The 12281-nt window shown below is 36.2% G+C and overlaps 1 protein-coding gene across 1 annotated transcript in view; it reads right to left on the minus strand.

Moving 5' to 3' along the window:
* DOK6 (docking protein 6) overlaps positions 1–12281 on the minus strand; it is a 381693-nt gene that overhangs the window by 242422 nt on the left and 126990 nt on the right. The window contains exon 3 of the mRNA XM_082698915.1: positions 3150–3264. Within this exon, the coding sequence (XP_082555041.1) occupies positions 3150–3264 (115 nt within the window). The remainder of the gene's footprint in view (positions 1–3149; positions 3265–12281) is intronic.

Raw genomic sequence — 12281 nt, forward strand, 5'->3', positions numbered from 1 at the left:
CGGTTTGTTTTGCTTGAAGTACTAAAATTCATAGAAATGTCTTCCAGTTAATTGGCTTAATTAGAATTCTTTCTAGGGATTGCATAATATTTCGTGATAACAATGCACCATAATTTGTTCAAGTATTTTCTTGATAGCCATTCATTTGTTCCCAATTTTGTTGTCATTACACACAATTTGCTTAAACCTATGACCTCATGTGCTGGTATGTATGTTTCTACAGGATATTTTCCCAAAGACACTCACTGAGTCAAGGGGTTGCATACTTGTTTAATAGTAGCTGCCAGTTTTCTTGAAAAAAATAATTGAGGCAATTCACATACTCACTAGCTATCATGAGAACACACTTTGACCTGCATTCACATTAGAAATAAATATGACAGCTCCTTTTAATTTTGGCTTTAACTGTATCGCTGTTTTGATTTTCACATCTGTGACTGCTTTGCAGTTGGAAGTCTTTTTTCAAAATGATTCTGCCGTTTTATCAGCAGACATGGACTATTGATCTTAACATCAATCTAAAAAATATAATTTGCTAGAAGAAGTACTCATTCCCCGTTTATGTTTTTCAAGTCCTTTCTTTTTTTCCATTGTCATGTGCCGTGAAGTTAAGAAAATTTAATAAAATTGTGCCATTGTTTCTTAAACATTTTTACTACTAGCTTCAAGCAGACTGCTACATCTACATACACAAAAGTGATTTAAAAAACAAATAATCCAAATAAGTCATAATTCAAATGAATTGAAAACTCTGCCAGGAATTCAAATAAACACATTCTTTTATTTTTACATTTGGGTCTAGCTTCAGCTTCACTGTCTCGAAATTCTTCTCTTGGAAATTAAAGCCATTTTGTTTTAGGGTAGGAGTCTTTGTTTCTCCAAAATCTTACATGACCCATGAAACCACCACCACCACAATAAATAAATATATAAAATCTCTGTTCATGTCCTCTGCCCATTTCTTGATTGGATTATTTGTTCTTTGGGTATTGAGTTTGCTAAGTTCTTTATAGATTCTGGACACTAGTCCTTTATCTGATATGTCGTTTGCAAATAGCTTCTCCCATTCTGTCAGTAATGTTGAAAATAGAACTGCCCTATGACCCAGCAATTGCACTATTGGGTATTTACCCTAAAGATACAAACGTAGTGATCCAAAGGGGCACGTGCACCCGAATGTTTATAGCAGCAATGTCCACAATAGCCAAACTATGGAAAGAACCTAGATGTCCATCAACAGATGAATGGATCAAGAAGATGTGGTATATATACACAATGGAATACTATGCAGCCATCAAAAGAAATGAAATCTTGCCATTTGCGACAACATGGATGGAACTAGAGCGTATCATGCTTAGCGAAATAAGTCAAGCAGAGAAAGTCAACTACCATATGATCTCCCTGATATGAGGAAGTGGTGATGCAACATGGGGGCTTAAGTGGGTAGGAGAAGAATCAATGAAACAAGATGGGATTGGGAGGGAGACAAACCATAAGTGACTCTTAATCTCACAAAACAAACTGAGGGTTGCTGGGGGGAGGGGGTTTGGGAGAAGGGGGTGGGATTATGGACATTGGGGAGGGTATGTGCTTTGGTGAGTGCTGTGAAGTGTGTAAACCTGGTGATTCACAGACCTGTACCCCTGGGGATAAAAATATATGTTTATAAAATCTTAAAAAAAAAAAAATATATATATATATATATAAAAAATCTTATAATCTTCAAAAGCTTCCAGTGTTAGATATGTGGGGTACAACTCTGCATCTGCATTTCAGAAACATAATTCAGTATCATTCTTATCTGAAATAACAGACTCCAGTGTTGCATACGTACCCACCACATAGCTCAGTATAATTTCAAAACTGTAAGGCAGTCGTGAAAATTGAAGTACACAAACAAGAGTGAAAATTATCTTTTATCTTTTTTGGAAAACCAATTTTCTGGTTGTTAGTTTTCATATGAGACATTATCTAAGAGCTCAGAGCAAAGTGAAGTTGTGAGACAGTTTTAAGACAGTGAACAAGAAGGCACAAATACTGTTGGATGTTAACAAATGCTACCAGCAAGGTTGGGACGGGTTCTATTACGAAACGGAATTGATATCACCAGTTAACAGACTTCTGTGTGGTGCCAAAAGTCAATTTTAAATGATGAAATGAAGCCAGATGAAGAGCGAAGAGAAGTATGGCAAAAGGGATGAAAGGCTTCCAAGGAAAGACACTGAAAAATCCCAACTCAGTTTAGCAAAACTAAGAAAAGTGTAGGTGAGGAGCTGTGAACAGTTTCATTTAGGCAAGGTGACATTATCAGTTTTAGAATAACAGAACCTGGTATTAATTACACCTATAAACTTTAACTATAAATCCAGAATCTTTATTTTCTTTAAAAACAAAACAAAACAAAACAAAACAAAACAACCCAGTAAGGCTTCTACCAAAGACTTCACTATAATTTTAAATCCGCATCTTTCAAACCCTTAGTGCTTTTCGCTTCCATCCATTATAAAACGAATGCACCATTTCATTGAGCAAGATCTTTAAAAAGCTATAATAAGCCAGCTAATACATTGCATAGCACAGGGATTTCAAAATGAAAAACACTGCAGGTTCATACTCTAAGCTGCCATACGTCTCAGCGATGTCAGAGTGCTTTAGGAGGGGGTGCGAAAATTCAGTCGGAAATGTATTTCCTTGTAGTACTGAGAACCCATGAAAGCAACAAATTGCTCAGAGTTGGGTTTTGGGATGTCTGGGGACTTCAGCTGTGCTTTGCCCCACACCTCTGCATGGCGGTGTTCTTATTTTCCCACCAAATGCCTACAGCTGCACCCGGCAGGAACCAGAATACAAGTCACAATCTCGCCCTAACAATATCTCCCAGGCACTGTTTACTTAATTCTTCAAGCTTGAATAGAAACCTCAAGAGTCCTCCGACCACCTGGGAGCAAAATCCAGACACAGACAGATAATAAACAAGCACCCCAAACATCTGTAGAAATCAATACGTTGAGCTTCTCCCTACAGTCTTCCATAGCACAGTCTTATCACAAGAAGCCTCCCTATTCGGGGGTATGACTTCATCCATCTGGGCCATTGTCTCGGAAGTAGTTCAATTTCCACAAGCTGTAGACCGGGCTATAATTGCTTACCTGACTCACAGGCAAATGTCTTTGACGTTTCATCATGAAAGATAATTGCCACGGCGTGCTTCTTTGTCTCTCGAGGCAGTCTGGTTATATTTTTGATGTTGTGCAGTTCCGTTACCTTGAAAGAAAAATATTTTTCTCTTAGTGTTACAGGAGATGCTGTGTACCAGAGTGCTGAAACAAAATGATCAGGTATTCCTCTCTTAAACCACTTCCCACCGAGTATTTCTACCCTCTTCCCATTAACTTGTAGCCAAATACAAGCGAGAACGCAAGTATGTCTTCTCCTCCGCCCTCAGTTTTGGTCCTTGTTTGCTGAATTTTAAAATAGTCTAAAAATTATGTAGAATAACCTCCATGAAAGCAAGGACTCTGTGTTTTTATGAAAATTGTATCTTCTGCCAATAAGAGTAAGGGTGGCACCCAGAAGATTCTCATTACTCTTTCGTTAAATTCTCATTGGATTCAGTATCTCTCTTCTCCTAACTCCCATCCATTGTGCACGTTTTTGGTGGGACGAGAGTCACAAGGCAATGGACACCAGCTGACTGGCAGAAAAAGTGACTAGAAAATTTGGGGTCATAAATATAAGCCATGGACCTGCTTCCCAGAAAAATGCACATAGTGTTCATAAGCGTATGTACCCTCTAAGACCTCACCCCGTTCTCTCACCAAGGCCCATCCATGATTCATGCACCCAGGTTAGCAATTCTTCCATCATTTGGCAATTAATAAGTATTTAATAAACTTACTTATTCTAGCTCCAAACTGTCTACGGGAACAAGTTCCTCTGCTATAGCTTGTGCACTGTTTCTTTTTCTCCACAGTCCAGAGAGATGGGCAAATGTCTACTCTCTCAACTAGACTGCAAACTCAGTGCAATAATACCATTGCACGAATGAATTTTTCTTAATCTACTTGTCAACATGCTGAATGTTATTTCTTCTGACAAAAATTTTTGACAGGTTCGCTCTCATTTTCACTTAGTTCAAAGATTTAAGGTTTGAGGTTTCTTTTTGGACTCACGTATTGATTAAAACTGTGCTGTTTAATCTCCACACATTTGGGGATTTTCCAGCTACCTTGCCATCACTGATTTCCAGTTTAATTCCATTGTGGTCTCATTGCAGACATTGTAGGATTTCTATTCTTTTATATTCGTGTAGATATGTTTCGTGGCCCAGAATGTGGTGTATCTTCATTGAATGTTCCACGTGAGTTGGAAGAATGTGTTCTGTTGTTTGTTGATGTTGTCTATAGATGTCCACTATTTCGGTTGACTGACGGTGCTGTTGCGTTCAACAGGGTCCTTACTGATTTTCTGCCTGCTGGACCTGTCCATTTGTGAGGAAGGGGTACTGAAGACTCCACCTATGATAGTGGATGCATCTATTTCTCTTTGGTGTTCTGTCAATTTTTGACTCAGTGGTTTGATGCTATTTTCGGTGCACACACACACACACTAAAGATTGTTATGGCTTCTTGTAGGACTGACCAATGTATCAATATGTAATGACTTTCTTTATCCCTAATAATCTTCCTTGCTTTGACATCTTCTTTGTCTAAATTAAAATGGCTACCCCCTTTTAAAATTAATGTTAGTGTGTTATATTTTTAACGAATTTTCAAATTATATATATATATATTTTTTTTCTTTTAAAATTTTATTTATTTGACAGAGATCACAAGTCGGCAGTGAGGCAGGCAGAGAGAGAGGAGGCAGGCTCCCCGCGGAGCAGAGAGCCTGATACGGGTCTCGATCCCAGGACCCCGAGATCGTGACCTGAGCCGAAGGCAGAGGCCTGAACCCCCTGAGCCACCCAGGCGCCCCTCAAATTATATTTTTTGATTAATGTTAGCATGGTATATTTTTCAATATCCATTTATTGTTAATCTTTGTATTTATATTTAGAGTGGGTTTCTTTTTCAAAACATATAGTTGGATCTTGGTTTTGGATCCACTCTGATAATCTCTTTTTAGACTGATGATGTTCGAAGTGACTGTTGATAAAGCTGTATTAATATCTGCCGTATTTGTTCCCGTTTTCTGTTTGTTGCCCTTGATCTTTGTTCTTATTTTGTCTTCTACTCTTTTTCTGCATTGTCTTATTCTAATTGTGCATTTTATACGGTTCTAACTTTTCTCCTTTCTTGTAATCTTTTTCTTCATAGCCAGACATCATGTGTTGGGTCAAAAGTATTGCCATAATGAGGCCCCTACTGGCGTGGCAATGAGGTGTGGAGAAGGGGAAGCATGTTTTAGTCCTAAGATAAGGTCTGGGTTTTGGACTTTACAAGTGTTTCTCAGGGCTCCCCACCTGAGGTCAGAGAGGATGGCTGGCATGGGCAGGAACTGGGTATTTCCCTTGTCTTGACAAGAGTACCAGTGTTGACTTGCTTAATGCATGATCAGTGTTTGTCACCTTAGGGCACATGCTCTAACTACAAATGGAGAATTTTGCTGAAGGGAAAGACTTAAGTCCATTCATGACTTGGAATGCTATCCCAAAAGAACTATCAGTTGCCAACTAGTATTCTACGTGGAAAAAAAAAGGTATAGATACATTTCATATATTTTTAAAATTTGAGTCCTCCATTTTTGAAGATGATACCCCATTATTGATGAGGACAAGATTGTATCAAAATAGTTAAAAGGATCAATTCGTGATCAAAAATTATACCCATGTCATGGAAAATAATGTCTGTAAATTATAACTATGTGGCTACTTTTTAAAGAGGCTGGTGTTCTCTGTCACATTCCTTTCTAAAATCTGTGGTTTTAGTTTAGACTATAGAAACCTAGGGAAACCTAGACTTTCAGCCTCATAAAATAATGACTAATGGGGGTTGCTGTGTAAGCTGTCCAGAGGAGCCCTTTTATTCTTTGTCACAATGAATTTACAGTTCTGTCTCAATACTGAGAAGCTAATTTTATTTTATTTCATTTTTTTAAGATTTTATTTATTTATTTGACAGAGACAGAGACAGTGAGAGAGGGAACACCAGCAGGGGAAGTGGGAGAGGGAGAAACAGGCTTCCCACTGAGCAGGGATCCTCACATGGGGCTGGATCCCAGGACCCTGGGATCACGACTTGAGTGGAAGGCAGGCGCTTAACCACTGAGCCACCCAGGCACCCCAGAGAGAAGCTAATTTTAATATAGCCTTCTTTTGATATTTACTTTTCTCTTACTTGTAATTATCTCATTAAGATTAACATGCAAAATTAAAATCGTAAGATGAGTGGTTTTAAGCAAAATAATCTACAAAATGTTTGTTTCATATTTATGCATATATCCAAATACTTGTACACATGCATATAATATATATGCTTTTTTTTTTTGTAAAGATTTTATTTATTTCTTTGTCAGACAGAGATCACAAGTAGGCAGAGCAGCAAGCAGAGAGAGAGGGGGAAGCAGACTCCCCACCGGGCAGAGAGCCCATTGCGGGGCTCAATCCCAGGACCCTGGGACCACGACCCGAGCTGAAGGCAGAGGCCCCAACCCACTGAGCCACCCAGGCGCCCCCCTTTTTGTATCTAGGTTATATATCTATGATATATAACTATCATAGTTATATATCTATGTATCTGAAAATATTAATTTCCTTTTCCAGGAAACAAAAACTAGACATCAATATCCTACAGTTTCTGAGGATTGATACCTTGGAGAGAAAGATGAGAATTCTTTTTTTTTTTTGGAAAATTGATTCACATATTATATTTAAAGTACCTAAAAGCATATTCTCAAATAAAGTTAAACTCTTGAATTTTTAAATGGTTTGACAAGTGACTCACATAATATTTAAGCTAAATTTTGTTTTAACATAGCACACTAAAGTTATATTTGAAGAAGAGATATTATTCTCAAGTGTTATTAATTTTAGCTAAACAAAGGATCTTGCCAGAATTTAGCAGAGTCTAAAAGCAATGAAGATTATGTGTTGCCCAAGAATTCATGCAATTTATGCAGGTGAGCATGAAAGTGATATACTTTCTAAGCTACATCATGTGTAACACCCAGTTGTACAAAACAATATCGTAAAAGCATTTATTATTCTCCTCAAGGGCCATTCCCAAGTATTTTATTTACAAATATAAAAGAATATTAGAACAGATACTGTGGGTCCCATCTTTTTTGTTCTCTCGCGCCAAAAATCAACAAAACAAATTAATGAATAGTTTAGAAAATGCAGCAGGCACTAGGGATTTTCTAACTTCGGTGCCTTAGGCAATCTGTCAGATGAGGTATTGTGAACACCGCGTTCACTCTTCTGTAAAATTTACATTTGGAAATGCAGACAACCTCTTCAAGCAGACATTGTTACACTGGTTTCCAGAACAGTGCAAGACTCTTTGTTGCTGATCAGTAGTGTGATGCTATGCACTCCAGTCTATGCTCTGACCTTCAAGAGATGCCAGGAAAGCAAATACTCATGAGGACAAAATTCTGCTCCTCACGCTGTCTCGGTTAGGACGTTCAAGTGTTACACTAAATTATAAAATGTTGTCATATTGTACCAGAAGTTGTTTTAAGAAGGTTAGCTCCAGAACTGCTCTTCTTTAATTCAAAATACATTTTAAAAAGTATTCTGAATCACAACAACTTAGGTCAAGATCTAATATATCTTAATCTCTTCCCCTCACTTTTCCCTTTCAGTATTCTGTGGACTTACGACCAGGGAAGGAACTCTGTGTTATCTTAGACGAATGAAAGAAATTCATTCATTAAAATGAATATCTTAAAATATTTTTTAATTAATTAATTTATTTTAAGCATATCAGTATTCATTATTTTTTCAAAATAAACATGTCTGTATTAGTCTAAAACCTGTCAATGGGATATAAAAATAATCAACATTTATTAAAATTCTGAATTCCTAGAGCATTTCAATAATATGTATCAATATGTTTATTTCTAAATCCTGATTATTCACATGGCTATAAAAGCACAAAATACAATCAAAGTTTAATAAAAGAGATAGTTACTTTAAATAAATATGAAATGAGCAGAATTTAATCTGAGGGAAGTTACTTTCAGAAGATTCAGGCTGTTCAGGTCTAAGTCAATAAATGCCATGGTCCGTAATGTAAAGGTCTTATTAAGTAATACAATTAAAACCCACATATAAACATACCTAAATAACGACTTTGCTAACTGGTGCTATTTAATTTTCATTCCGAGGAGGAATCCCTAAGGAATTCCTGGTGATAAAGTCAGAAAGTTCAAAGATGGAACATGTAACGTTTTTCTGTAGGACTTCGTAATTTAGTTGGGGTGAGAAGATCACAAACAACAGTGACAAACCCTATGAAACAATTAAAAACAGAGCTAAAGGAGCATAGACGAACAACATCTGTATTTCTACAACAAGTTTGTAGACAGGGCGCCTGGATTTTAAAGCTGTCTCTCTACACAGAGACACCTCCCAAGACTTGCTCCCCTGTCCTACTTTACTCACGTGGGTTGTATCTATCAATGATCACCATGAGGGAAATTAAAATATAAATTATTAAATGTTTATTTGTGTGTTTAGAAATAATCCTAAACTCACTGCATGATAACACACATACTATTTTAGAGTAAAAAATTTCCCAAATAGGTTAAGAATGGCACTGTTTTCATGTTCTTGCAAAACTCTTAATGTCTGGCCTCACAGAAGATAGTCTGAAACTCATACCTGCTTCTGAATTCAGTCTGATGCAATACATTGTTTTGATCAAGCATATACAGAAACAAGACCTCACTCAGACATGAGGTCGTAAAAGGGAAGAATAACTTAAGAGCATTTGAGCCAATTGTGGATATTTGTCTTTGATTCTATCTACCAAACTTGACCAACGCTTTCTTAAAGCTTACTGTCATGCAGAGTCACGTCATATGCTTTTACACTCTGTTGCATTAAAATCCACAAAACTATTTTCAGCCTTGGTCATTGGGAAAATATTGGTGTGCTGAGTTATGAAGATCTTACATTGCCATATTTCATTATTAATATAAAAATATTCATTAATAGCGACCTCGATTTCCACACAAAAATCAGTTAAGTTCTGAGAAGTTGACGCGCTCCAAAATGCACAGAGGGTTCCCCAATTTTCACTTGAAACCTTAAATTTTAGCATTGTTGATAAATATTGTCAGTTGTTTTCCTTAAAGATGGGTTCATTTTTGAGAAAATGTCTGACACCCAAATCCAAATGACCACAGTTTCTCAATGACAATCTTTAAAGCAGGTGTTCTTTGAAAAGAAATGAACTATTTTGCTGTAACTTCAACAATCCTGCCACTCCTCCTACTGGGGAAAACCACTGCACGTCAGTATGTAGCAGAAGTGTTTTTTAGGAGTTCCTGCCATTTTTTCCCGACAGAATATTAAAAAGATGTACTTAAGCATCTAGATTTCATAAAAGTAATAACTTTACTCTCTCATCAAGCCATTCTTAAGTAAAATAAAAATAAAATTAGCATACATATTTGTATATTTATTTATATGGGGAAGTCCATGGTGTTAAGAATACAATGATTTACTTTTCTCACTTATTTATTTTTGCTTTTGTTGCCTGAGGTATTGGTGTCATTTTAAAACAAAACAAAGCAAAACAGAAAAACAAAACAAAAAAGTCTTTTCCCAGAAAAATGTCAAGTAACTTTCCCCTGTGTTTTCTTCTAGGGATTTTATGGTTTTAGGTTTTACATTTAAATTTTTAATCCATTTTGAGTTGATTTTTGTATATGGTGTAAGAGTTCAGTTTCATCTCTTTGCATGTGTACATAAAAATATATTTGTTTTTCTGGGCTCTCTATTCTATTGGCCTATGTGTCTGTTTCTATGCCGTTTAATTACTACAGTTTAATTACTATATTTTCCAAAATAACTAGAAATGAACAAGTGTGATTTCTAAAGTTTTGTTCTTCTTTCTCAAAAATGCTTTGGCTATTCAGGATTTTTTTGATTCCATATAAATTTTAGAACTGTTTCTTTTCCGCTTCTGTGAAAAATGTCTTTGAAATTTTGATAGAGATTGTATTGAGTCTATATATCACTTTGGGTGGTATATGCATCGTAACAATACGAATTCTTCCAGTCTCTGAACACAAGATATTTCCATCTGGATCTTCTTTGCTTTCTTTCATCAGGGATTTATAGTTTTCAATGACAGATCTTTCACGTCCTGGGTTAAAACTTATTTCTAAGTGTTTTATCTATCTATCTATCTATCTATTTATTTATTTATTTATAAATTCCATTTATTTATTTATTTATTTGCTGCTATTAGGAATGGGATTGTTTTCTTGATTTTCTTTTTGGAATGATCACTGTTTGTATAATGAAATGCAACTGATTTTTGTATGCTGATTTTTTACTCTCCAACTTTACTCAATTCATTGATTAGTTTTAAGATTTTTAAAATTAATTATTTATTTTTTAAGAAGATTTTATTTATTTATATGGCAGACAGAAATCACAAGCAGGCAGAGAGGCAGGCAGAAAGAGAAGAGGAAGCAAGCTCCCCGCAGTCCAGAGAGCCTCATGTGAGGCTCAATCCCACATTAGGACTTTGGGATCATGACCTGGGCTGAAGGCAGAGGCTTTAACCCACTGCGCCACCCAGGTGCCCCAGTTTTAAGATTTTTTTTTTTTAATAGAGTCTATAGGATTTTCTAGATATAAGATCATGTCATCAACAAACGGGAATAATTTTACTTCTTTCTTTCTGATTTTAATGCCCTTTTTAGTCTAACTGCTCTTTCTAGTACTTTGTAATATGTAGAATAGTAGAATAGAAGTGGTTAGAGGAGGCATCCCAGTTTTGAACTAGATCCTAGAGTAAGAGTTTTCAGTTTCTCCCCACTGATTATGATGTTAGGTGTGAGCTTTTCATAAACATCTTTATTTTGTTAAAGAAATTTCCTTTTATACATATTTAGTTGAGAGGTTTTTTTTTTTTAAATCATGACTGGATGTTAAACTTTGTCAGAGGCTTTTTCTGCATCTATTGAGATGACTGTGTATTTTTTATCTTTCATTCCTTAATGTGGTGTAGCACACTGATTGATTTACATATGTTAAACTAACTTTGCATCCCAGGAACAAATCCCACCTTGACATGGTATGTGGTCTTTTTGATGTGTTGCTGAATTTGGTTTGTTAGGTTAGGAAGGATTTTTGCATCTACATTCATCAGAGATATTAGCTTGTAGTTTTCTTTCCTTGTGGTGTCTGGCTTTGCGATCATAGTAATGTCGGACTTATAAAGTGTGTTTGGAAGTATTTTTTTTACTTATATTTTTATTTTTATTATTTTTTTAATTTGAGTAGAGTTGACACACAATGGTACATTAGTTTTAGGTATCCAACGTGGTGATTCAGCAACTCTGTACACTGTGCTCTGCTCACCAGAACTGAAGCTCCCATTGGTCACCAGGCAACACTATTACAATACCATGGACTATATTCCCTATGCTGCACTTTTATTCCCGAGATTTTTATTCATTCCGTAACAGGAAGTAGGTATCCCCCTCTCCCTTTCAACCATTTTGCCCATCCCCTGACCCCGGTCACTTATGGCAACCATCAATTTGTTCTCTGTATTTATAAGTATGATTCTGCTTTTTGTTTGATTCTTTCTTTCTTTCTTTCTTTTTTTTAAGATTCCACGAAATCATATGGTACTCATAAAAAAGCTTTTGCACAGCAAAGGAAATAATCAACAAAATGAAAAGGCAATCTACAGATGGAGAAAATACTTGCAAACAAATTAAGAGATTAATATACAACATGTACAAGGGTGTAACTCAACAGCAAAAACAAACACCCAAATAACCCAATTAAAACATGAGTAAAGGATCAAGGTGAAAAGGCACGTACACTGAAATTACTTTGCGTTTTAAAGTAACTTTTTTTTTTAAAGATTTTATTTATTTATTTTTTGACAGACAGAGATCACAAGGAGGCAGAGAGGCAGGCAGAGAGAGAGGAGGAAGCAGGCTCCTCACTGAGCAGAGAGCCCGATGTGGGGCTCTATCCCAGGACCCTGAGATCATGACCCGAACCAAAGGCAGAGGCTTAACCCACTGAGCCACCCAGGCACCCCTTAAGCTAACTTTTATCAATTTGCTATCATGACAATTGA

This window comes from Mustela nivalis (assembly GCF_964662115.1).
Source record: "Mustela nivalis genome assembly, chromosome: 14".
NCBI lineage: Eukaryota > Metazoa > Chordata > Mammalia > Carnivora > Mustelidae > Mustela > Mustela nivalis.